Source organism: Mirounga leonina, unplaced genomic scaffold (assembly GCF_011800145.1).
Source record: "Mirounga leonina isolate KUSES-001 unplaced genomic scaffold, KU_Mleo_1.0 Mir_180, whole genome shotgun sequence".
Taxonomy (NCBI): domain Eukaryota; kingdom Metazoa; phylum Chordata; class Mammalia; order Carnivora; family Phocidae; genus Mirounga; species Mirounga leonina.
This window is the reverse complement of record NW_023270469.1, coordinates 25791287-25817979: the sequence shown is the minus strand read 5'-3', so window position 1 is coordinate 25817979 and position 26693 is coordinate 25791287. Positions and strand designations below refer to the sequence as shown.

Genomic DNA, 26693 nt, shown 5'->3' with positions numbered 1-26693 from the left:
TGGGGTCTACGGTAACTTTATTTTAGCAGAGAAACCAGGCTGCCAAGAAGTCTACATGATTGGAGCAGATGGTGGTTATCTTTCCAAAGGGTGAAGCCTGAGCCCAGCTGGCAGCACACAGAGGTTAAAACCGAAGTGCAGAGGTCCGCTTGCCTGGTTCTGCCCTGCATTGCGCTCATGGTGTGAGATGAGAGACCGCACAACCGTACTGAATGAATGGATCCAACCGGGCAGAGGCGACATCCCGACAGCAGACAATCAATCACTGAAGACGATGCTGAACTCAAGTGCCGTTACCTACTCTCTGCTATTCTCTGATGAGAAAGGTGAGGGCACGGGAGGAGTAGGAAATTATCTTCTTGGTTCTTTAAATAAGGAAAGCTAGAGCATGGGGCAGGTGGTCAATCAAGCAGTAGCACAGGATGAAAGTGTAGGCTAGTTATAGATCTCTGTGCCCAAGGAAAAGAACAGCAATGATAAGGGAAAAGAGAGGAACATTAAAATGCCTGAAAGTATTGAAAAGAAGAACCTTTTTTTTTTTTTCCTTAAATAAGACAGGAAACCGCATCTTTTTATTTTCCTCACTGTAGCGGCAGCAGATTTGCTGGTTTTCACGAAACATGATTTCTGTAACGAGGTCTGTTGATAAGCTTGCTCGATCGCGGGAGGACAAACACAGGGCTGCCTGTCAGTGTTAGAATGAGCTCTTCCCACAACACCTCTTGCAGGTGCTGTTCTCATGCTGGATCTAGAAGTGCCCCAACACCATAAGATGCTGCAGTTAAAGCTTCTGAAATATTGCAATGGCATGATCGACATGGTTTTGGGGCTATGTCTTTCTTGTACATGTAAACTCTTTTGGAATAGCTGAGGTTAAAGGATGAGCAGGAGTTCGGTTTTGAGCCACAAAGTTTCAGACACCTGCCACGGATGCCTCTGCCTTATTTCACTACATGTTCTTTTCTGTGAAACACATTCAGTGGTTGAGTATTGTGTACTGTGGTTGAAAGAAAGGACCTGCTCACCCCCATCCACCCTCCTTCTCTCTCCGTGTGAATCTCACAACAGCAGGGGCCATAGGCAGGAAGGTTGTCTCTGGTTCCTCCCGCCAGGGAAATTACTTGGTGACCTGGTGAATCGCATGGGCAAGGTAGCCCACGTTGCCAGAGGTGACCCCTGCCACAGAGATGCGGCCGTCCTTGGTCATGTAGATGGAGAACTCCTTGGTCAGCCTCTCCACCTGCAGAGAGGAGAGTACAGGAGCGTGTTCTAGGCGGGGGGATTTGCCCAGCCCAGGCGGTAAAACAGGAAAATAACAGAAACTCTATTTTCTCGCTTAAACCCTATTCCCAGAATTTGGTGGGCTAGCATAGAGAGAAGGATAAAAAACCATCTTGAAGTCAGATGAGGAATTCTGAGGTGTGAACAGGTGAAAACAAATCTTAGATCCAGCATTTGAAGGAAAAAACAGATCCAGAATGCAGCTATGGAACAGCTCAGCTATGGCTCCTATCAGTATTCAGGCTCCTGCTTGTTCTGGTATCTCTTCAGAGAAGCAGCAGTAGTCTGGAGAAAGACCAAAACACGCTCTGCTTTTCGGCGATCTGCAACCTCATGGCGACACAGACAGGGAAACAACTACTAACAGAACAAAATGAATGCTACCCTCTTCCTTTACCTAACAAGCCTCCAAAATGCCTGTTTCAAGGGTAATCTGAATAGGTAGGGGATCTGTGAGGAATTCCAGTTTACGAGGACTGATCAGTCGGTCAGCTGAGGAGAAATCGGAGCCCACTCACCTGCTCGGGTGTTAGTCCTGTGAAACAGAACATGCCAATCTGGTCGGTGATGTGCTGCCAGTTGTGGGAGGAGCCCTCCTTCTTGAGGTTGGAGACCAGCTGAGTTCGCATGCTAATGATGCGGTCGGCCATGCCTTTTACTTCCTGCAACCTGTCAAACAAGAAACAATAAAAAAAGCCCCTGGGACGCAGCTCAATTCTGGACAAGCACCACAGATAAGCTGCAGCTCACAGCAGTTTTACCTTCCTTGAGTATTCCCCTAGTGTGCCTTAATTCTCTGTCCTAGCCCAAGTCAGATGCTGTCGCTGGTTCAAGAAGTGAAAAGCTCTTTTACAGCATTGTTTTCTATCAGAACACTATTTTGATTAGGCACCTAATGATTAACGTAATGGAGTTACTAAGAAAGATGAGGGGGCACGTGGGTTGCTCAGTTGGTTAAGCATCCGATTCTTCATTTCAGCTCAGGTCATGATCTTGGGGTTGTGGCATCGAGCCCTGTGTCGGGCTCTGTGCTCAGCATGGAGACCACTGGGATTCTCCCTCTCCCTCTGCCCTACCTCCACCCCGTGCTCTCTCTCTCTGAAATAAATGAATTAAAAAAAAAAAAAAAAGATGGATGAATGACTCAAATCTAGGAAGGCTAAGGCTCTCCATCCTTTATGCAGGGAGCAAAAGTTGTGTTTTATTTTTTAAATATTTTATTTATTTGAGAGAGGGGGAAAGAGAGCAAGCATGAGTGGGGGAAGGAGCCCCGAAGTGGGGCTCAATCCTGGGAGCCCAGCATCATGACCTGAGCCGAAGGCAGACACTTAACTGACTGAGCCACCTAAGCGCCCCAAAAGCTGTGTTTTAAATAGTAAACTATGACCTTATTTTTAACATGGAAGGAATACACACTCCTGCTTTTGCAGTTAAGACAGTGCATTGGGAACCTATGATGTTCCCTTCTCACCACCAAGCCATGTGCTAGGTGGTGAGAAGGGAGAGTTCAGACATGGTCCTTGCCTTTAAATCTTACAACTGACACTAGGAACAAACATGTAAACCACCAACTATGGAATAAGGCAGGACAATGTAAGAACCAACCGAACAGTGCTGTGTTGAAAGCCCCAGGAAGAGAGGGTCAGTTCTATCTGGTGGCTGAAGGCAGTCCTCTGATACACATGGCTCACTCGATTCTGGACATAATCACTGCCTTCCTTAGAATCTCCTCTTCCCATTCTGTACCTATGGCTCTAGGGGAAATTCTTGCCCAACTAGACGACTGTAAAAACATTTATAGTTTACCTCCCTGTTCTAATGTGTTCATGTTCTTAAACCATCTATGATGATGTCATACACAGTTACAACGGGTCACATTGCCAATTAGAAGTCAAACAAAATTAGTCTTAGTTATTTTTATTTGACTCAGGTAAACATTTAAAATTGGGCACTTGCACATAAAAACATGGATTTGTCCTCTCTGGAAAAAACTGGCAACACTTCACTAGCAGTGTGATTCCTGGCTGGAGCTAGAGCTCCTGACCCCTCTAGGGATGACATTTGATTTTAAATTTCCTATGGTCCCAGGGCACCTGGGTGGCTCAGTCGTTAAGTGTCTGCCTTCGGCTCAGGTCATGATCCCAGGGTCCTGGGATTGAGCCCCGCATTGGGCTCCCTGCTCACCGGGAAGCCTGCTTCTCCCTTTGCCACACCCCTGCTTGTGTTCCCTCTCTTGCTGTCTCTCTGTCAAATAAATAAAGTCTTTTTTTTTTTTTTTAAAGATTTTATTTATTTATTCATGAGAGACAGAGAGAGAGAGAGAGGCAGAGGGAGAAGCAGGCTCCCAAGGAGCAGGGAGCCCGATATGGGACTCGATCCCAGGACCCTGGGATCATGACCTGAGCCGAAGGCAGACGCTCAACCATCTGAGCCACCCAGGCGCCCAAATTAAGTCTTTAAAAAAAAAAAAATTTCCTATGGTCCCATCTGTCCAGCTCCATTTACTTTCAGGCTGGGGTCCTAAAAGCATGGAGGCTATGACCACAGCTAGATCCAGGGCAACTCCAGCAAAGCCCTTCCACGCTCTTTGGTGCCCATAGAATGAAGTTCTGACTTCTCATGATATTGGTGAAGGTGCTTCATCATCTGCTCCCAACTTCCCAGCTTTGCTGCCTTCTCTATCCTCCTCCCACTCAGAGTCGAGGCCACAAGAACTACCTGGGACTTTCGAAGCACGTCCTAGAGAAGGCACATCGTGCTCCTGTGCCTGTCCTCATGCACAGCTCTGTCCGGTTCTCCTTTACTCTTCATTCTCTTTGGGGGAAAGGCATTCTTCTCTCTTCAAGGCACAGCTCACAGGCTGCTGTCTTCATTATATCGTCCTTTATTCCCCACTAGAATCAATAGCCCTTCCTTTGGTCCACCTTTATTCTTTGTCTCTTGTGTCAAAGCCGTACGTGTACCTTTCTCACCGGATTATAAACTCTCCACAGGTAGAAATGCCTCACTCATCTAGCACAGTACCTCTGCTATCTTTGTACATGACAGACTTCAAAGGTGTACTGAAGTGCACACATTAAAAAGAATATCTTGATAACCGTTAGGAAATATAAAAAACCACTTACAAATAGGAAGTAAAATAAATAAATAAATAAAAAGCTTAGTATGATGCTAAGAGACAAAAACAAAACCAAACCTACAACATATATATATAGGAGTAAGGTATATAGTATGTTACCATGATGGAAAATAGTGAACAAAGACAAAAGGTGGGTTATAATGACTGGATTTACAGTTAATTTTTTCCCCTCTCCCAAACTTTCTGAAATGTACTTACACATTAATTTTTTTAAGTTTTTTTTTTTTTAAAGATTTTATTTATTTTTATTTGAGAGAGAGAGAATGAGAGAGAGCACATGAGAGTGGGGAGGGTTAGAGGGAGAAGCAGACTCCCCGCTGAGCAGGGAGCCTGATGCGGGACTCGATCCCGGGACTCCAGGATCATGACCTGAGCCGAAGGCAGTCGCTTAACCAACTGAGCCACCCAGGCGCCCCACATTAATTTTATAATGGGAAAAATTATAAATTAAAAAGTAGTCAGTTTTTTGGTAGACCTTGCATGGATATATTTAACTAAAAAGAACTACCATGAACCAGACTTACTTCAATGTTTCACAGGAGTAATTTAAGGTAGAAAGAATAGCAGTCGTGTGATAAGTTGGGGAGCTGCAGATAAAGTTCCTTACAAACAACAGACAATCCCCGAGAAGCTGCTCAGGGATCTAGCCTCTCAATTAACCAGCTACAAAGACAAACTCTTGTCTGACAAATCACATTGTTCATGGGCATCTTGGCTTTTTATTAACTTTGAATTGTATAGAGCAGGGGTTGGCAAACTTTTCATTTTCAAATTTTTATTTAAAAACTTTTTTTAAAGTTCCAGTACAGTTAACATGGCAAACTTTTTATAAAGGGCTAAATTACAAATGTGTTAGGTTTTGTGGGCCATTTGCTCTCTGTCACAACTACTAGAATCTGCCATATGGCACAAGAGCAGCCACAACATAATTCATCAAAAATGGGTGTGGCTGTGTCCCAATAAAACTTTTTAAGAATAAGGGGCAGACTAGGCTTGACCCATAGAACAGTCTGCCAATCTCTGATCTAGAGCAAGTTTTCTAAATTGTGCGGCATGACCCGTTAGTAGCTCATTTACTCAAGGTAGTTGGATGCACCTGACATTTAGAAAATATTGGAACAGGGCGCCTGGGTGGCTCAGTTGGTTGACTGACTGCCTTCGGCTCAGGTCATGATCCTGGAGTCCCAGGATCGAGTCCTGCATCGGGCTCCCTGCTCGGCAGGGAGTCTGCTTCTCCCTCTGACCCTCCTCCCTCTCATGCTCTCTGTCTCTCATTCTCTCTCTCTCAAATAAATAAATAAAATCTTAAAAAAAAAAAAAAAGAAAATATTGGAACACATGAAGCCTAAGTATTGAGTTTTTGACAGTAGTTTCAGTTGCATATATGTTTATAGGTAATGTGTGTTCAGGGTCATGATACAAAATACCTGTCTTTGTGGACTATGGTCCAAGAGACTGAGTAACACTAAGTTAGAGCACAGGTGCCAAGAGATTCAGGTGGTAAGGCTAATAAAAGTAAAAAATAAGCAGAAATAGTGATTCAATGGTAGCTATTATTGGGATAAGAACCAAAAATATGATGTTCTTAAAAAAGCTTTCCTATGTAAGTTACTTCAATTTGAACCTCAGTTGAGGAGAGGGGAGGTTTTACTTAGCATGGAGATAATGGAATAAAAAACCCCTGTGTTTCTGAATTACATTTATCTCCAATGTATCTGAAAGGGCTACCAAAATGCACATTCCTCTCTCCCCTCCTCCCCTTCCACATATGGAAGCTGGGTGATACTGTATGTCACTACTTGCCAATTATAAACGAGCTTGGAAAGATCGGTGGTGGGAAAGGCAGATGGCTGGGGAGCCACAATGCGCTTTTACCATTGTTTTCGCAGGTCAGGGCTGGTCAGGATGGTCGTGGCAATCCGGGCACCATTGACTGGAGGGTTGGAATACATGGGACGGATCAAGATCTTCAACTGTGACTCCACCCTTTTGGCTTCATCAGCATCTTTGCAGACCACAGTGAAGGCTCCCACACGCTCACCTGGAAAGACACACATGGATCTCGTCTTTCAGTTTTCTAATCTAACATGCTAAAGCAAATCATGATTCAATTTGCTAGATGTTATGCTTCCACCAGAAGTGCCACAAAAGGGGGCCCCTGGGGGCTGTTGTTAAGCGTCTGCCTTCGGCTCAGGTCATGATCCCAGGGTCCTGGGATCGAGCCCCGCATCGGGCTCCCTGCTCCACGGGAAGCCTGCTTCTCCCTCCCCCTCTTTCCCTGCTTGTGTTCCCTCTCTCGCTGTCTCTGTCAAATAAATAAATAAATAATCTTAAAAAAAAAAAAAAGTGCCACAAAAATATCTGTTACAAATTAAAAGCTTTCAACAACCAGTATGGTTAATCTAGAAATAACAGGAAGTTTGAGGACTCAAAGGTCTTTTTTTTTTTTATTATATCCATCTTCTTGGCTTGTGGAGCAGTCACTTCTTATTTACAGAAGCAGTCATTAGTTTTCCCTGCTGGAGGAGTTCAGAGACATGAAAGATGTGACTGAGATCAGTAAAATCCATGTTACCTGTCTTTCTTCTCTGGGTAACACACACACACACACACACACAGAGCATACACCCCACCCCCCAAATTGGTATCGCTGTGGCATCCTCTTCCAGAACTTCTTCAATCTTATCAGCACACACACATCACGCACTGGGTCCTTTAGCTCACCGTATAAGCCCATGTTCTTGGCATAGGATTGGCAGAGGCAAACATTAATGCCCTGTTCGATGAAGTGGCGTACGGCCCAGGCATCCTTGTTACCATCACCACTGGCAAAGCCTTGGTAGGCCATGTCAAAGAATGCAAAGAGATTGTTTTTCTGGGAAGGAAAAGAGAAGAGCAAAGCTTTAGGCAGTCCCTCTCAAGAAGCTCCACATGCTTGCCTGTGCTTATTGGGACGATGTTTGCCTCACATAGAGTCAACAGTTTTCTCCCCCAGTGTTGCCACTGTTGAAGATCTTGATCCGTCCCATGTATTCCAACCCTCCAGTCTATGGGGCCCGGATTGCCTCGAGAGGTTTAATTTTCCTTGAGTTAAGACATCATCATATATATTTTTTTACTTTGGTGGATATGGTCCCTCGAGAAGAAAAGATACTCTTAATTTCAATCTTCCCAGAAAGCTGCTTGATCAAACAGGAAGCTCTTTTCAGGCCCAAAGGAGTCTGGGTAATTACTCTGGTCCAGTCAATACAGGACCAACATCAGTCTTTTCTGGGGCTAATGTAACTCTGGCAGTCTCATACCCAGGACTCATGAGAACCATCTCATCTTCAAAGTGCTCTCTGAATGCTCTTTCTCTCTTTTTTCCCCTCTGTTTTATTCTGTTTGCATCTTATGTTTGATAGAATGTAAAGAAAGGGAAATCAAAAGAAGTGAAAATGGGGGTACAAGGCAACAGGAGTATTTTCCTCTGTTGGAATTTTTTTTTTTTTTTTTTTAAGTAAACTCTACCTCCAACGTGGGGCTTGAACTCATAACCCTGAGATCATGAGTCACATGCTTTACCAACTAAGCCAGACAGGTGCCCCTGCTCCCTTGAAATTTTGACTAGTGCCTTCTCTGACAGCTGACCCTGTGAATGATAATGGCCATGCCAAGGAAATAGGCCAGGACAGGAGACATGACAAAGTGTATAAAGGACGAACAAGTAATCCTGGCCAGGGCAAATGTAGGTGCCAATGAGAGACACCCTGCGGCCAGTGGATGCCCACTGTACAGGCTAGCCAATGACAAGGTTCCTCAGAATTCCCTACACCCAGCATCCAGGCTGAAGAACAGAAATTATTTTCAAGCTGCTCATGTACCACCACTTAAGAACTGTTAGTTAGGCAGGGCGCCTGGGCGGCTCAGTCAGTTAAGCGACTGACTCTTGATTTTGGCTCTGGTCGTGATCTTGGGGTTGTGGGATTGAGCCCCGTATTGGGTTCTGTGCTCAGCAGTCTGCTTGAGATTCTCTCCCTTCCTCTGCCCTCACTTGTATGCATGTGCGTGTGCTTCCCCCCTCAAATAAACAAAAATCTTAAAAAACAAAAACAAAACAATCCCAAACTGCTAATTATGCAAATAAGCAGCTCTTTCCTGACAACTTAACAATGTGGGCTCAAGGGTAATTAATTCTCATTGTTAAGACCTTGCCCAGTTAAGCATCTATGGCCAGTTACTGAACACAAACTGTCGCCAGTCAGCTCACTCTCCTTACCTTCACCACTGTTGCTATTTCCTTCCACTGCTCAGGACGGGGGTCCACTCCTGTGGGATTGTGGGCACAGGCATGCAGGAGAAGAACGCTTTGCTGTGGCATTTTCTAAAAAGAGACAACCAAAAGATAGGTGACTTTGCAGCTCTGAAGGCGATAACTTACCTGAAATGCCACAGGCTCACTATTTTGGATCAGTAACAAAGATAACCTGAGATCTGGGAATTAGTTCATCCCCAGTATTTTAAGTCAGATATTGAGACCCAGCTGGGAGGCATCACATCTCCACAAGGAGGTTTGCCTCCTGTCCCTTCACCCCCTTGCCCTGAAAGTCACACTTACCGAAATGTCCTCTATAGCACCTGTGAAATCAAAGCCGCACGTCTTGGGCTCATAGTATCGGTAACCATGCAGCTGCATGCCAGCATCCCTGAAGATCGGCGTGTGATTTCCCCAGGACGGCTTGGGCAGAAAGACATCTCGGCTGAACTTAAAAAATCTTTGCTAAAAAATGGGATGAAAGGGAATGGAAAAGTGAAGAAGGAAGAGGGGAAAAAAAAAGAGCTGATATATTTTACTGAGGAAGACATTTTCCTCTTTGAAACTCAGCTTATCTTTATGAATGAGAGATAGTAACGACGCAGCAGCAAGACTGCGTGAGTTGGAATCTAAGCTCTGACAAGTAAATTCGCTGTGTAGCCAAGGGCCTGTCTGGGCCTCACTTTCTTCCTTTGTAAAATGGCGGTAAGTGAGCCTCCTTCATAAAGAATTAAATGAGTTAAAACAAAAGCTGGTAGTGACAGACAGGTGCTCAATAAATTAGATTTATTATTATTATCATTCTATCTTACTTGTAATTTCTTCTAAGTATTTTCATTTTTCTTACCCCTGACTCCGTTTATCAGAGAACAGGAACTCTTCCAACTTTGTGGAAAGTTGTCAGCAAACACACATGCAATAGGAAACGCCACCATCCTCAACTTAACAGACTGTCTTACAGCTCTTTCCTGCAGGAGTTTTCAGACTCACCAGAAAACTGGCTCCGATCCTCAAGGCCCCAGTTCCAGAAATGGTCTGCACGGTGACATACTGAAGGAGAGACAGCACGGTCAGTGAGGTGGGACACTCTCTACAGGCCCACAATGAACAGAACGGAGGCCAAGCCCACAGAGCAGAGCCCTTCCTTCTTCAGAAGCTGAAGACAACCTTCCAAACGGTATTCAGAAACGAGAGAACAGCACTATTGTTTCATTTCCCCATTTGCTAAGAGACAGACGGACTCTCCTCGTGAGTTCTCAAAAGAGCCATCTCTTCAGTTTCCCACACCTTTGCTGACGGAGAAGCTAACTCCTCACGGCTTGTTATCAGTATCATACCATATTGCAGGAGGAACATTCAGGATACAACCTCTTCCCCCACATGAGAAAGAGCTGATTTATACAGAGAAAAAAAGACACTAAGAACAGTCAGTACACTAAAATATTATTCCAGAATTATACAAAATTGAATGAGTCTCTGAACATCAAAGTTCCTTGAAAAGCAAGTCAACTTATTATTATTAGAATAATAAGGATTGCTACATTTTAAAGGCTCAGAAGTTCCACTTTGCGAGTTTCCATAGTCTGAAAACATTATCTTTTTTTTTTTTAAAGATTTTATTTATTTATTTGAGAGAGAGAATGAGAGAGAGAGAGAGAGCATGAGAGGGGGGAGGGTCAGAGCTCGGAGAAGCAGACTCCCCGCTGAGCAGGGAGCCGATGCGGGACTCGATCCCGGGACTCCAGGATCATGACCTGAGCTGAAGGCAGTCGCTTAACCAACTGAGCCACCCAGGCGCCCCATGAAAACATTATCTTTTGAGTAATAGGAAGGTGCCTGAGGTAAATCTGTTTCTTCAAATCAGTCAACTTTAAGGAATAAGAAACCACAGATTTTTTTTAAGGCACCATAGAAATTTAAGGTCTCTGAAACATAAACCTATTTTCTGCCCTGAAGGGCAATAGAAGAAATGGGGGGAACCTAACAAACTCTTTACCAAAGTTTGTCCCTGCAAACTTTGCTGTGACAGAAATAAAAACCTAACTGCGGGGGTACCAGGCTGGCTCGGTAGAGCATGGGGCTCTTGATCCTGGGGTTGTGAGTTCGGGCCCCACGTTGGGTGAAGAGATTACTTAAAAAAACAACAAAAACCAAACAAACCTAACTGTGGATCTGATAATACTAATAATCCACAAAGGCACAGCAATTTATGAACAAGCTGTTGTTATTTTAGCTAGATAGAGCTAAGCAAAAATTGCAGAAAAATATGGAAGCTTCCATGAGGGGTTAATAAGTGGTTGATTGTTCGGATATCAATCAAACCATGGATTAGGATCACTATTGTCTCACCCTGTGGTGGAGGTTGTATGCTTTTCTCTTGAGTTAATGAACTAACGTGGACTTAGACCAGCCTTATGAATAAACTGTATTTATTCTGGTCTTGGGGGAGGAAGGGGAAAAATGTTGGCTTAGTTCTGCTACTTTGTATGTTTTTCTCCAGACTTACCCAGAAAAATAGATGTTTAAACATACGAATGTATCCATTAATAAACACATTTGTTTCAAAGGAAAGTAAACTATAGTGCCCGAGGCCACAGGTCACTGGGCTGTTCACTGGCCTGGAAGCATCTGCCTGCCCAGCGCTACTCCTCTTCTACTCTAAGCACTGAGGCTGTGCATACTCTGTGGGTGCACACAGCCATCTGCTTGTGCAAAGTCTGTGTTCAGTGCCATCTTTCTTCTACAATAAGAGGGCCCCCAGGGAGACGGAAGGAGGAGACACTAGGAGACAGGTGTGCTTCTCCCTTGTGGCTGCACGATGCTCTCTGGAACTGAGAGACGAGGGAGGCAGCAAAAGGGAGCACGGTCTGCTCTCTTTTAATGTCCAAACTGGCCATGAAGGGGCAGCAGAGGAGTGCCAGACTGGTCCTGGCCCTAAGAGCCCTGCCTGTGTGCTTCCTCCATCCAAGCTGGAAGCCGAGAACATGAGGGTAGCGGCTAATTATAGGCCTAAAACTGGGCATAGTTTGGCATTTCTTCTTCTTCTTCTTTTTAAAGATCTATTTATTCATTTGAGAGAGAGAGGGAGAGCACGAGTAGAAGGAAGAGGCAGAGGGGAGGGAGAAGCAGGCTCCCCACTGAGCAGGGAGCCTGACGCAGGGCTCGATCCCAGGACCCTGTGACCATGACCCGAGCCGAAGGCAGACGTTTAATGACTGAGCCACCCAGGAGCCCCTAGTTTGGCATTTCTAAAGCATATTCAGTATAAAATGAACATAAGCGCACAGAGCAGTGTCAACTCTTCAGTCAAATTACTATTCCATTTTCAGGATTACTGCTACATTTTTACAATGGGTGTTACATGAAATCCTTTATTTAATAAGTGCCAGCTTACTTTCTAAAGAAGAGATATTAGCAATAGTGCAGCCACCTCAAAATAATCATCACAAAGTGATGTATCTTTTTTTATTTATTTAAATTATTTCAAATTTGTTTAAACTGTTAAATTTAAAAACAGACTCCGTATGATGCCAGAGTGTGCTCTGCTTACCCGGCTACTTTTCAACACTTCGTTGTTCTCACCCAGGGCTAGCTCTGCAGATGCCTTACAAAAGTCAGCAAGTCCCGCGATGGGCAGGTACTCTTTGTCCAAATTTTTTGCAGCAATCTGGGCCTCTGCCTAGACAAGAGAAAAGGTATCTGCCTAGTTTCTTCTCCTTACCTGGAATTACTATGATTAGTATTTAATGTTTTACAAATTCAGTTTATATATTAAATACAAAGGAAGTAAAGCCTTGTTTTTATTTGGAAATACTGTCCAAGAAAAAGGGTAAGTGCTATACCTGAAACTAATATGACACTGTATGTTAACTGGAATTTAAATAAAAACTTGAAAATACATACCCCCCAAAAAAACAAAAACAAAAACCTACAGTAAAAAAGAGTTGGTATTTTATACCGTAGAACAGAAATATTTGAATTTTTAAAATTATATTTTATTGTTTTTTTACAGTTAGGTTTTATATGGATGGGCATACAATGTTTTCTTGGTTAATATTTAACATACGGCATTCTTGGAATGCACAGGAACAAGATTTACGAGCAACACTTAAAAGAGATATAAGATGATAAAATCAAACTGAATACATAAAAAAGTATTTCAAGGTAAAATGCCAGTCTAAGAACTTCAAAGAGTTAATAGTAGCAGCCACATCTCTTCGTGCTTTGGAGACAGAGGTGAGATTGCCCCTTACTACCTGTGTGACCCTGAGCAACTTAGTAACCTTCCTGAGCCCCAGTTTCTTCATCTGCTGAACAGGGAACAGCTGCTACAGCTCTTACCACTAGCTGAAGACCTGAAGAAGGAAGGTACAGAAGCGTGTGGTGGTATTCCAGCTTACAAAATAGCTGACTAATACTTGCTGAATACTTTAAACTGACTGAGACCAAAGCAATCCCTGCATGACCTGAGACCCAGCAGCCAGCAGTTTTCAATAGGTCTTCTCATCACAATGGTTTCTCGAGCCCTTTTTTTCTACTCAGAGAGTTCTAGAGGTAACCCTTAACCCACACTCCCACTTCTTCTTTCAGGGGTTCATTCAGCCCATGTTCTTACTTCAGTGGCTCCTGAGGCCTGAGCCAGCTGGTTGCAGGGCGGTGCAGCTCAGATGATTCCGGAGTGCCGTACCCTCACCTGAAGTACTCCTTTGTAACTTGCACTCACTGTGCCCAGTTCTGCTCTATGGAGGAATGACACATCACCACCCCACTTTTGGAAGTGACAAAGAAGCATTCATATATCAACAGAGGAGGTGTAGATGGAAAGGAAACACACACTTCCTTTTAAAAAACTGTTCTAAGGGGATTAACTATTTGAAGTTATAGTGATAACCAATAGAAAGACTAGTGATAAAAATACAACAAAAATAAAGCGAATTACTCTATAGTTCAGTATGAAGAAGGGACAGAGCATGCCTGTCTAGGAGAGCTTATTAAGGCAATCAACATGAGAGAAATGGAAAATAAAAGCAGTAAGCCTCATCCACAAAGGGCTATTCTTATAACCAAGAGGCAATGCTTAAACTCTTGGTCCTTTTGTGCACCTTCAGGATTAAACATGACACTATGCCTGCTTTATAAATGATCACAGAAGTTCAATCTTGAAAAAGACCACATAGTTCCAATCTGTCACTTTTACAAGTGATTCAAGCAGTTGGTGCCAGAACTAGAAGCCAGGTCTCCTAACTCCCAGCCTGGCACTTTTTCTGCCACTCTCCAGGAGCTTTCTTCAGTTTATTCATCCCAAGAAGGCAGGAGAAAGATGGCAAACTCACCTTCCGGACACTAGGGAGCACATAAGGCTTTCCATTATCATCCCGGTAGGCACCAACTCCCAGATTCATCTTTTTGCTGTTGGTGTCTCTCTTAAAGGCTTCTGTGACTCCCAGGATGGGATCTGGGGGCCCCATTTCCACATGGGTCCACCAGGAGCTGAAATGAGAAATAAAAGAAATCAGTCACAGTAGCTGGATTTCCATGGCCAGAGACATCTCAAATCTGCCAAAGCACTTCACAGAGGAGGGCAGAAGACCAAAGACAATGTAGGCCAGCCAGATGCCCTATTACATCACTCGAGTGTTGGGGTTTACTTTGCTGTGCACCACCCCCACATTCATCCTGCTGGCTTCAGAAGCCCTGCCAGCTGGAGGCGGGGCACTCCCTTCCACACCTGTGGTCTCCAGGAAGCAGCCCAAGGCAAAAACTGTTTCTCTGGTTTGTCCCTACCCGCTATTGATTTGGGGTTTGGTTTCTGGTTCAGCTATGGCCAGTAAGCTAGTCCTCATTGGCAGCAATGATTGTGAATCTGGTTTTAGGATCTGACCATTCAGTAATCTCTGAAAATGCGTAGCAGAGATCTATTCTCTGTTGGGTGAGAGATGACACATAATTTGGTTTGTTGTTTGTTTGACTTTGATTATTTGAAGCTTAAATCAAGAATTTTGCAGTTCTGGGGTGCCCGGCTGGCTCAGCTGGTGGAGCATGATCTTGGGGTTGTGGGTTCGAGCCTCACGTTAGGTACAGAGATTATTTAATAAAATCTTTAAAAAAAAATCTTGCAGCTCTTCTTTTTTTTAAATCAGAACTGTGAGGTTTTTATATTTATTTTTGGCCTGTGGCTGAAGTTGTAAACCTAAAGAGCTATAAGAGGGGTGCCTGAGTGGCTCAGTCAGTTAAGTGTCTGCCTTCGGCTCAGGTCATGATCCCAGGGTCCTGGAATTGAGCCCCCGCATTGGGCTCCCTGCTCGGCGGGGAGCCTGCTTCGCCCTCTCCCACTCCCCCTGCTTGTGTTCCCTCTCTCGCTGCCTCTCTCTCTGTCAAATAAATAAATAAAATCTTAAAAAAAAAAGAGCTATAAGATCTCTATATGTCAGTAATTCAGAAAGGCTTTTTTGTTTTACCTCTCAGTGTCTGAATGTGAAATGTTTTCCAGCTCTATAGGGTACTGATAAATTGAGATCATAAAAATCTTGGGGCACCTGGGTAGCTCAGTTCATTAAGCGCCCAACTTTGATCTCAGCTCAGGTCTTGATCTGAGGGTTGTGAGTTCAAGCCCTGTGTTGGGCTCCACTTAAAAAAAAAAAATCTCAAAGGTACTCTGGTCTGACTGTGTTATAAAGACTGAATTTCTAGTACTTTAAATGTGCTACACAAAAGTTTTTTCTTAAAGAAACTAACTCAAATGTTTAAAAAATTCAAGTTCACATCAGTGATATAAACCTTTGAGACTAGCTGAACTGATTTAATAAAAATAGTTATGTCTTTTATTTATTCATGTTAAGCATGATACAAGTATACATTTTATTCTGTGGCTTTGTTTTTCCCTAAACTTATACTGGTTTACTGATACTATAAGCTAACATTATTCCTATATAATGTTTAAAATTATGAAAAATGTAAATTTGTGTTCAACTAATCATTACTGTGACATATTTTCACCTCACACTTGTCAGAATGGCTAAAATCAAAGACACAGGAAACAAACATTGGCTTGTGGAGAAAAAGGAACCCTCATGCACCGCTGGTGGGAATCCAAGGTGTAGCAGCCACTGTGGAAAAGAGTATGGTAGGGGCGCCTGGGTGGCTCAGTCGTTAAGCGTCTGCCTTCGGCTCAGGTCATGATCCCTGGGTCCTGGGATTGAGCCCCGCATCGGGCTCCCTGCTCAGCGGGAAGCCTGCTTGTCCCTCTCCCACTCCCCCTGCTTGTGTTTCCTCTCTCGCTGTCTCTCTCTCTGTCAAATAAATAAATAAAAATTAAAAAAAAAAAAAAAAGAAAAGAGTATGGTGGTTCCTCAAAAAATTAAAAATAGAGGGCGCCTGCCTGGCTCAGTCAGTGGAGCATGCACCTCTTGATCTCAGGGTCGTGAGTCTGAGCCCCACACTGGGTGTCGAGATTATTTAAAAAAGAAAAAGAAAAAAGTTAAAAAAAGATTAAAAATAGAATCACCATATGATCCAGCAATTCCACTATTGGGTATCTACTCAAAATAAAACAAAATTAGAAAAGATGTATGTCATCATATGTGAACTACAGCGTTATTTATAATAACTAAGATATGGAAGGAAGCAGCCCAAGTCTCCATCCATAGATGAATGGATAGAGAAGATGTGGTAGAATGGAGTATTCAGCCACAAAAAAGAATGAAATCTTGCCATTTGCAACAACATGGATGGATCCAGAGAGTATAATACTAAGTGTAATAAGTCAGTCACAGAAAGACAAGTACCATATAATCTCACTCACATGTGGAATTTATGAACAAATGAGCAAAGAAGAAAAGAGACAGACAAAAAACCAGACTCTTAAATATAAAGAACTGGTGGTTTCCAGAGGGGAGGTAGGTGGGTGGGGGAGGTGAGTGAAATAGGTGAAGGGGAATAAGAGCACACCCATCTTGATGACCACTGAATTACGTATAGAATTGCTGAATCGTTATACTGTACACCTGAAACTAATATAACACTGTATGTTAATTATACTTGAATTAAAAAAAATAAAATAAAAATTACATATTTTTTCTTTTTAAATATGAATTTAAGATTTTATTTATTTATTTGAGAGAGAAAGAGAGAGGGAGAGGGAGAGAGTGGGAGAGAGCGCGCGCATGAGTGGGGAGAAGAGCAGAGGGAGAGAAAGAGAAGCAGACTCCCTGCTGAGCAGGGAGCCCGATGTGGGGCTCTATCCCAGGACCCTGAGATCATGACCCGAGCCGAAGGCAAACACTTGACCGACTGAGCCACCCAGGTGCCCCTTTTTTTAAAGATTTATTTGAGGGGGGGGGGAGAGAGAGAGCGAGAGCGAGCGAGCGAGTACAAGTGGGGGGAGGGGCAGAGGGAGAAGCAGACTCCCTGCTGAGCAGGGAGCCAGACGTGGGGCTTTATCTCAGGACCCTGAGATCATGACCTGAGCCAAAGGCAAATGCTTAACCGACTGAGCCACCCAGGCGCCCCTATTTTTTCTCTTTTATTAGAGTCATTCATTCATTCTTGGACTCCACCCTCAGCATGGAGCCCAACCTGGGCCTTAACTCACCACCCTGAGATCAACACCTGAGCTGAAACCAAGAGTCGGAGGCTTAACCTTAGATTGAGCCACCCAGGCACCCCAGTAGGTTAAATTTTTTAGTTTAAAAAAAATATTTTATTTATTTATTTGACAGTGCGAGTGAGAGAGGGAGAGGGAGAAGCATATTCCCTGCTAAGCAGAGAGCCTGATGTGAGGCTCAATCCCAAGAGCCTGGGATCATGACCTGAGCTGAAGTCAGATGCTTAGACTGAGCCACCCAGACATCCCATAGAACAGTTTTAGATTTACAGAAAATTGAGCAGCTAGTACAGAGTTCCCAACAGCTGCCCCTGAAGAGTTTCCTCTTATTATTAACATTTTATATTAGTAGAGTACATTTGTTACAATTAATGAACCAATACTGACACATTATTAAATCCACAATCTATTCAGATTTCTTTAGTTTTCACCCAATGCCTATTTCCGTTCTAAAGGCCTACCCAGATATCATATTGCGTTTACTTGTCATGTCTCCTTGGGCTGTTCTTGGTGGTGCAGTTTCAGATACCCCTTGTTTTTGATCACTTTGACAGTTTTGGGGAGTACTGGTCAGGCATACTGCAAGATACCCCTCTATTGGACTTTTTTTTTTTAAAGATTGTATTTATTTATTTGAGAGAGAGAGAATGAGAGACAGAGAGCACGAGAGGGAAGAGGGTCAGAGGAAGAGGCAGACCCCCTGCTGAGCAGGGAGCCCAATGCGGGACTCGATCCCGGGATTCCAGGATCATGACCTGAGCCGAAGGCAGTCGCTTAACCAACTGAGCCACCCAGGCGCCCCCCTCTATTGGACTTTGATATTCTTCTCATTAGACTGGAGTTATGGGTGGTTAGGAGAAAAGTAATTTTATTTTGTAGTATGTCCACTTGAAGATAATTTCTAAGATCTTTAAGTAACTTAAAATCTTGGACTAATATGAGTTAATTAATGGGTTACTTAATTATTGGATACCTAGATAATTTCTAAGACAGGATACAGACACATTGATTACTAAGCATAATTTTTATATACTTTTATTTCCTATTTTTTATTTATTATTTTTTATTTTAAAGATTTTATTTATTTATTCATGAGAGACAGAGAGAGAGAGGCAGAGGGAGAAGCAGGCTCCCAAGGAGCAGAGAGCCCGATGCGGGACTCGATCCCAGGACACTGGGATCATGACCTGAGCCGAAGGCAGACGCTTAACCATCTGAGCCACCCAGGCGCCCTTATTTCCTATTTTTATACGTGCTAGAGAGGTTATAGCTTTGGGTCATTTTATTAATTAAAAAATTTTTTGGGGGGGTTAAACAACAAATTTATTTTCTCACAGTTCTAGAAGCTAGAAGTCCAGAGCTTTGGGTCATTTTAGTGAACATGTTCTTTGTTGTCATTTTAAGGGGGAAAAAAAAGTATATATATATAAAGTATAAAAGGGATATATGTGTGGCTGTAGAAGCTGAACTATGTGCATCCACTAGTCTGCTAAAATGCTTATGTAGGATTGACATCAGTGCCCTCCCCTCGGTTTTGTCTGTGAAATGGAAGTTACTTTGGTTAAAAGTTATTATTAATGAGTGGTTGAGAACATACTAGGATCAACTATCACAGAGAAATGCAACTTTGTATATGTTTTTGTTTTTCAAGGAAAAAAGTTGTGTTGTCCTAAGGCAGTGGTCCTCAACCATTTTGGTCTTTGGATCCCTTTTTATTCTTTTTTTTTTTTTAAAGATTTTATTTATTTATTTGAGACAGAGAGAATGAGAGCGAGCGAGCACATGAGAGGGGGGAGAGTCAGAGGCAGAAGCAGGCTCCCCGCCGAGCAGGGAGCCCGATGCGGGACTCGATCCAGGGACTCCAGGATCATGACCTGAGCCGAAGGCAGTCGCCCAACCAACTGAGCCACCCAGGCACCCTGGATCCCTTTTTATTCTTAAAATATTCTTTTTATTCTTAAAACTTGTTGAGGGTCTGAAACCTTGTTTTTCCTTAAAAAACAAAACACAAAACATAGTTCCTCACATATGAAATGGCTTTACAGTCATGTTATGTTTAATTTTAATGTTGTCATTTTAATTAAATAGATAAACAATGATTAATTCTCAGGCACTCACAATCTTATCTTAATCAAGTGATCAAATATTTAACAATTTTTTTGATTCAGCCTTCCCAAATTGAATCCTAAATATAGAAAACATAAAACTTTCAGGCGATCTTTCACCTAAAACTACTTTGAGATTTCTAAGAGGGCACCCAACAAGCACCATCCATGTTTCCAATAAACACTCTCTTGGCAGCAGGATGCATTAATGTATCAAAATTGAGGCTTTACCTCATGGTAAATTACTGTTCTGAGAAAAAGATTATTCTACCCTTTTCCTGCAGGGCAAATAAGCAAAAAGCTTTTTACAGTTTTATATTATAGAAAACAAAATCTTTTTTTAAAGATTTAATTAAAAAACTTTTTTAAAGATTTTATTTATCTGACAGACACAGCTAGAGAGGGAACACAAGCAGGGGGAGTGGGAGAGGGAGAAGCAGGCTTCCCGCGGAGCAGGAGACCCACGAGGAGCTCGATCCCAGGACCCTGGGATCATGACCTGAGCTGAAGGCAGATGCTTAACCATCTGAGCCACCCAGGGGCCCCAGAAAACAAAGTCTTTATGATCTCCTAAATCAGTCATTGAGAATGTGCTATGTGCTAAGAGCTGGGAATATAAAGAAGAGTAGAACAACTCCTCACTACCACATTAGCCCAGGGGGATGACCCCGTAGGGAGTTCTAAACAATGCAGGCTGGGCTGGGGGGATGATGTACAGTGAAAAAGACAGGCTCAGAGCACATAATATTTTTCAGAGCCTTGATGACAGGACCTAATAACCTGGGGAAGGGGGAGAAAGAATAGGATTAGGGAGGCTTCCAGGAGGAGGTGACATATGAGGTGAGTGCTAAGGATGACAGGAGGAAAAAGGCATTCCCAGCAGAGGCATAAGAATAAAGGCTAAAGGTGAAAAAGAGCTTGGGGAGTGGTGGTGTTGCAGTGACAGGTGGAAGCTAGGGAAGCAAGGTTCCAAATTACCCAGGGAACTAGCTCAGGTTCTCTTAGTAATCATTTATCCAATCTCAACCAATTGAACGTTTTAGCACAGCACAGTGAGAGTTCTCTGTGCTCACCATGCTGACAAGCTCAGTGAGAATTTCCTTCTCGAAAATGGTTCTCTTGTTGAACTCGTCAGTGGCCAGTCAGCACTTGTACACCTCACTCCTCCATGAGGCACACTGGATGGCTCAGCACAGCATTACAGAGTTAAATTCATGCTCTTCTGACACGTTGAAAACTGCCTTAGTATTAGTAGCTATAATTGTTACATACAGTTAATTCTGTTATTGAAGGGTAGATTATTCCATTTTTGGATTTCCTAGGCTTTTATTCGCTTGCCTTAGATAATGTCAGTACTGGGCAAACTGCATGGATTCAAATAACAGCTCAGCTGCCTACCAGCTTGGGTGAGCACAGGCAAGCCAATTAAGTTCTAAATCTCAACTTTCCTTATTGTAAAATGAGAGCATAACAGTCCCGATTGTACAGGGTTGTTAGAAGGATGAAAGGAGTTATTAAATATAAAACTCTGAGCCTGGAACAGAGTGAGTGCTTGCTGTTAGCTGGTATCATTGCTACTAAATTATTACTTCTATGCTTTCATTTGTAACTACTGGTGAAGCAAGTATGTAGATAATTCAAGAAGCATATGGTCATAACTTTACGACCAAATACAGGTCTTTCTTGCTTTTCAATTATTTCTACTTTTTCTACAGCTTTGGGAGACAGTATTACCATCCTTTCCCCTCACTAGTTCTATTGCCAGGACTCAAATTCCCCCCTTTTTTTCATTGATGTAGGCTGCTTAGTTGTTCCAGTGTCTAAGCAACAGTATGAAACAGATACCTTGAAGCAACTTCTGACCTGGGCCTGAAGAAAGCTTCCTTTACTTCCTACCCACAATTCAGGCCCTGAAGACATGTAGCCACCTGCCTCTGTACATCACTGTCATTAACTGATGAGTGAAAGGAATACTTAGAATGTCAATGACATATTATAGAAAACTTCCAGTAAGCAATTTTCATTTTAAAAAAGATATCTCTGTCTCTAAGGCCTTTAATCAACAACGACAGGACTGTGGCCCCAAGCCACAGGACAGAAGGCACCATTCTTTTTTTTTTTTTTAAAGATTTTATTTATTTATTTGAGAGAGAGAGAATTAGCACACATGAGAGGGGGGAGGGTCAGAGGGAGAAGCAGACTCCCTGCCGAGCAGGGAGCCCGATGCAGGACTCGATCCAGGGACTCCAGGATCATGACCTGAGCCGAAGGCAGTCGCTTAACCAACTGAGCCACCCAGGCGCCCCAGAAGGCACCATTCTTATTAAACGGTGTGAAAAACACTTATTCATCGAGTTCTTTCAAAAGTTTATTGAGCACAGAGATTTTCTCAGAAACCATGGCCTTGAGTCTTTTGGCAGAGATCTGATCAAGAGTGGTATATTTTAAGAATTCTAAAAGCAATTTCATAATATTGAATCTTAATCTAAATATAGGAGCAGGGATACTCAGTTCAATTAGTTCTACATTAGTAATCATGTTCAGAACCTTTGTGCCCTTCATCACTCCATTCCTTAAAAGGGTAAAGACTTTATGCCCACAATATAAGAACCATGATGTTTTAGTAATAGATGAAAACAAGAGTGCTCTAGGGACAAAACTGATGCTGATAACCTGTGGCCTCCAAACCGATTCCTACCAATGTACTTTGGACATAAGTGCAAAGCCTCAGCCATTGCGCAATGTTGACTAGCAAACCAAAAGATGTTAGGTACAAACTATCCAGATAAGCATTTCTAATTCAAATGCCTTGCAATTTTTCTGGGAATCTCTCTGGTGCTTTGTAGTTTAAAAACATGCTTTCCCTCACATTCCTTTTTTTTTTTTTAAGATTTTATTTATTTATTTCACAGAGAGAGAGACAGCGAGAGAGGGAACACAAGCAGGGGGAGTGGGAGAGGAAGAAGCAGGCATCCTGCCGAGCGGGAAGCCCGATGCAGGGCTCGATCCCAGGACCCTGGAATCCTGACCTGAGCTGAAAGCAGACGCTTAACTGACTGAGCCACCCAGGCGCCCCTCCCTCACATTCTTATTTTAAAATAAGAAGAGAAGTTAATTTGCTCATGATCACAGAACTAAAAATGGCAAAGATGGTACTACAATTGTGATCTTCTAATACTGGTTATTATGCCACTATTGCACACTGCCTTTTTTTTTTTTTAGGATTTTTACTTATTTATTTGAGAGAGAGAAGAGAGCACGTGTGTGCGAGTGGAGGGGCAGAGGGAGAGAATCTTTAAGCAGACCCTCCACTGAGCGCAGAGCCCGACTCGGGGTTCAATCCCATGACCCTGAGATCATGACCTGACTTGAAAACAAGAGTAAAACGCTCAACCAAGGCACCCAGGAGTATCCCCCCTTTTTAACATTTTTATTTATTTGAGAGAGAGCGAGTGCATGCTGACTACTAAAGGGTATCATGTTCTCCTTCAGTTATTTCACTAAAAATGAAATAATCAGGATAATTAAGAACAGATCATTGTAAATCAAAATACATTAGCATATTTTCCTTTCTTCATTGACCTGGGACTAAGCTTGATTTCATGTCACTGTTTTCACAGCACAGTCAACAAGACAAGGTTAAATGTTGAGTGCTTTCTGTTTAAAAAATGCAGCTAAACGAAACATTTGAACTTAGAGTTCCCTTTAAATGACCCAACACCAATTAAGTATTTCATAGGATAAATCCTCAGTTCTTCAGAATACTGACTGCCAAGGTTGAATTGTATTAAAATGAGCTGTTTAAAAAAAAAAAAGAAACTTCAATTAGTTGAGTTTATTTTAAACGTTTTCCCTTTGGATTTTGTTAAAGATCACTTCTACAGTGGCAGCAGTGAAGGTTCTCACTTCCTTGTTACCTGAACAGATACCAGCCCAGGCTAGATACCGCATCTGGCTCTATCACTCAATCATACATCATTGTTTAAACCTGAACACCTTTTCAGCTGCAGATGCTCAAATATTTTAACTTCACATCAATGAACAAAGTCGGTAAGGATTCTGCTCTCATGGAACTTACATTCTCATTGTGAAAAGACAGAAAAGAAAAATGAGTCAGCCACTCAAACTCAATGACTAAAAGGTCACACCCATAGGGATTTTCACCAAGCACTTAGTAAAGCTTTAGGCTACCCAGCCAAATCTATAAAACAATAATTCCTGTAAGACCACTACAATGTTGAAAGACTTTCTCTTGCCCATAATTTTAGACACCGCTTTCTCTTCTCCAAAAGTGCTGCGTAAATGATAACCCCTCTCTAATTCTGCTCCACTAGATAGGCTGGCTTAAAGAGCACACCTTGACAGGGGGCCAAGGAGGAGCTAAATCAGGGAGAGAGAAAGTGTGAAAGCCCAAGCAAAACTGTGCTGCCAACAGTGTGAGGCTGCGTAAAGGACAAACTGTCCTGCGGGCTTTGAAGACGACATGCAAACGATCGAGGCACGCCTAACAGGCCAAGGCTTTGCTGCTTTAGTCAATACCTGGCTGGAGGTGGGTTGGACGCTAGGTTCCTCATTAGGTGGTACTTAAGGATACAGTCCCAAATCGCCTTCTTGAGTGAATTAATCGTCTGGCTCAGGTCCTCAGGAATTACTAATTCGTTTTAAACTCGGTACTTTTTTACTGCAACACTCAGCACACGGTGTGAAATTACATATTTGTCATTTTTTAAAAAAGATTTTATTTGACAGAGAGAGAGAGAGAGACAGTGAGAGAGGGAACACAAGCGGGGGGAGTGGGAGAGGGAGAAGCAGGCTTCCCTTGGAGCAGGGAGCCCGATGCGGGGCTCGATCCCAGGACTCCGGGATCATGACCTGAGCCGAAGGCAGACGCTTAACGACGGAGCCACCCAGGCGCCCCATATTTGTCAGTTTTTTGAGTGACACCTGTCTCTTCCTCAGACTCAGCATCTGGTCTAGCACCTGACTCTCAGAAACTGAGGTGACAAACTATTTACTAAGCGAGTGCAGAGCGAGGGGGAGAGGAAGAACGGCGACTTCCCTACAAACAAAAAGGAGGTAAACTACACCTTGACCCTTCTCTATGCAAAGGCCACGCGGCCCAGGGGTCACCGGCGACTCAGGCGGTAACACGGACGGGGTGGGGGGGGAAGGGAGGGAGGATGCCACCCACCAAGGTCAGGGGATGCAGAAGCGAAAGGTGGGTCTGAAAGCCAGAGCCCCCCAGGAGCCTTCCCGCCGTGTACTTCCTATCCCCACCCCCACGACCGGCAGCACGCCGCGGCCTCGCCAACCTTGCTCAGGGCCGAGAGAGGCCAGGACAGGTGAGCCCCGCCACGCCCCAGGGTAACCCATCAAGGGCACCCGCGCCCCTCCGCGCCGCAGCCAATCGGCGCGAGGCAGTTTCGGCTGCGCGGCCAATCGGCGCGAGGCAGTTTCGGCTGCGCGGCCAATCGGCCCCAGGCCGGTCGGCACCGCGGCCCCGTGTGTTCTCCCCTCGCCACCCCACCCCCACCCCCACGGCGCCGAATCCGCGTCTCGTGACCCCCCCACCCCTGAATGGGAGTCCGGGTGCCGTAGAGGGCCACACTTCCTAACCCCGGGGGAACGCGTTGGCGCGCTCTCCTACGGTCCTGGGGGCAAGGGAGGGGAGGGATGTAGGACCCCGACGGTCACTTTGAGGCGCCGACGCTCAGTTATCAGCCCCCAGGGAAGCCGAGGGGGTGTCAGAGAAAGTGTGTGCGTGGTGCTCGCGCTTGCGCTTGGGGGCGGCGGGGAGACGTCCTGGGGCGTCCGCAGCCCGGCTGGGCAGGCCTGTTGTCCCCAGTTCCGCCTCGGTCTCCCCTGCTTACCTGGCTCTGGCAGAAGCCGCAGCAGCGAGGCCCGGCTGGAAAGCGGCGGCGACCCCGGACAGGACGCGGCCGGAGTGCAGCAGGGCCATGGTGGGCGGCAAGAAGGCAGTGGGTCGCAGCAGGACGGAGCGCAGGGCCAGCGGCCGTCGACACGGAGGCGCGGGCTCCGGCTGAAGGTAAGGACAGCGACTTCCCCGGCGGCGGCTAGAGCGGCCGCCCGCCGGCCCGAGGGTCGTCACAGCGCACCCTGGCGAGGCCTCCTGCGCCGAGCGGTGTGTGTGGGCTCGCCGCCGACTTGGCGTCCCCGGGACCACGTGGTTCCTGAGAACGCTGACCGCGCGGTGTTTCGCGGCTCGCGGCGCCGGAAAAGCTTTCGTTTAATCACGACGGACCGGACGGTAGAGCTGCTATCGTGCCAGTTTGAAAGCTGGGAAAATGTAGGCTGGTGTAGGCTAAGTACTTTGCCTCCGGCCTTACGGCCAGTAACCAGGGTTGCCGGTCCTCAGTCTTCCCTAAGGGCAAATCACCTCGCCTTCCTCCTGAGTTTCTTTAATCCCTGTTTGTAGAGGATAACGGGCGGGTCTCGTGGGGGTATTTGTGAGGATTAGGTGAGATTAGCCGATTATGTCTAAAAACAGCCTGGTTCAGTAGCGCAAGATAACCCGTGGTTACTAATGACAAACTCGAGTTTGTCAAATACTTGCAGTTGTGTGTGGAAGGGATTAATCACTTTTAAAGGAAAAAGTGAGTGAATTTGAGATATCAGAAGTTGAAGAACGATGCAAACAAGTCCGCTCTAAAGATCGGCTGTTTCTCTGACACTTCTAAAAATCCCAGGTAGAGCTGTGTCCCTTGCCGACTTAATTTATTTCCTGTGGTATCTCACTGCCTGAATGAATAAATCCAAACACCTATCCCAGGTCGTATTCTAGGCCCTTCCCAGTCTAGCCCCAGCGAACTGTCTCAGACTCAGACTCACTTGCTCTCTCCCTGAACTCAACCTGTGCTCCCCCAGGCCACAACTTTGGATTCCACCACTTTGGATTCCTCCACTAGATTAGCTGCTCTAACAAAGTACCACAAACTGGGTGATTTAAAACAACAGGAACGTATTCTTCTACAGTTCTGGAGGCTAGAAGCCCAAAATTGAGGTGTCAGTAGGGTTCATTCCTTCTGGAGTCTCTGGGACGGGAATCTGTTCCCTGCCTCTCTTCCAGCTTCTGACAGTTGCCAGCAATCCTTGCCAGCAAGCAGTTCCTTGGCTTGTAGATACGTCATTCAATCTCTGCCTCTGTCTTTTTTTTTTTTTTAAAGATTTTATTTATTTATTTGAGAGAGAGAATGAGAGAGAGAGCATGAGAGGGGGGAGGGTCAGAGAGAGAGGCAGACTCCCTGCTGAGCA

At 44.3% G+C, this 26693-nt stretch overlaps 1 protein-coding gene across 1 annotated transcript; it reads right to left on the bottom strand.

Moving 5' to 3' along the window:
- On the bottom strand, positions 1-25500 carry GOT2 (glutamic-oxaloacetic transaminase 2). The gene is made up of 10 exons (XM_035025065.1): positions 25292-25500; positions 14048-14204; positions 12265-12393; positions 9705-9764; positions 9018-9179; positions 8679-8783; positions 7145-7295; positions 6296-6461; positions 1800-1950; positions 1-1240 (listed from the first exon to the last, which is right to left on the bottom strand). The coding sequence occupies exons 1-10, from the start codon at positions 25378-25380 to the stop codon at positions 1118-1120; spliced, it is 1293 nt and encodes a 430-aa protein (XP_034880956.1). The 5' UTR covers positions 25381-25500; the 3' UTR covers positions 1-1117.
- Positions 25501-26693: the final 1193 nt, after the last annotated feature.

Excerpts from the sequence above, each read along its gene's own strand:
- GOT2 (XM_035025065.1), bottom strand. The coding sequence starts at position 25,380 with ATGGCCCTGCTGCACTCCGGCCGCGTCCTGTCCGGGGTCGCCGCCGCT. Across the intron at positions 14,205-25,291 it reads GCGGCTTCTGCCAGAGCCAG|CTCCTGGTGGACCCATGTGG; the intron begins GTAAGCAGGGGA and ends TTCTCATTTCAG. Across the intron at positions 9,765-12,264 it reads AAGTGTTGAAAAGTAGCCGG|TATGTCACCGTGCAGACCAT; the intron begins GTAAGCAGAGCA and ends TCTCTCCTTCAG.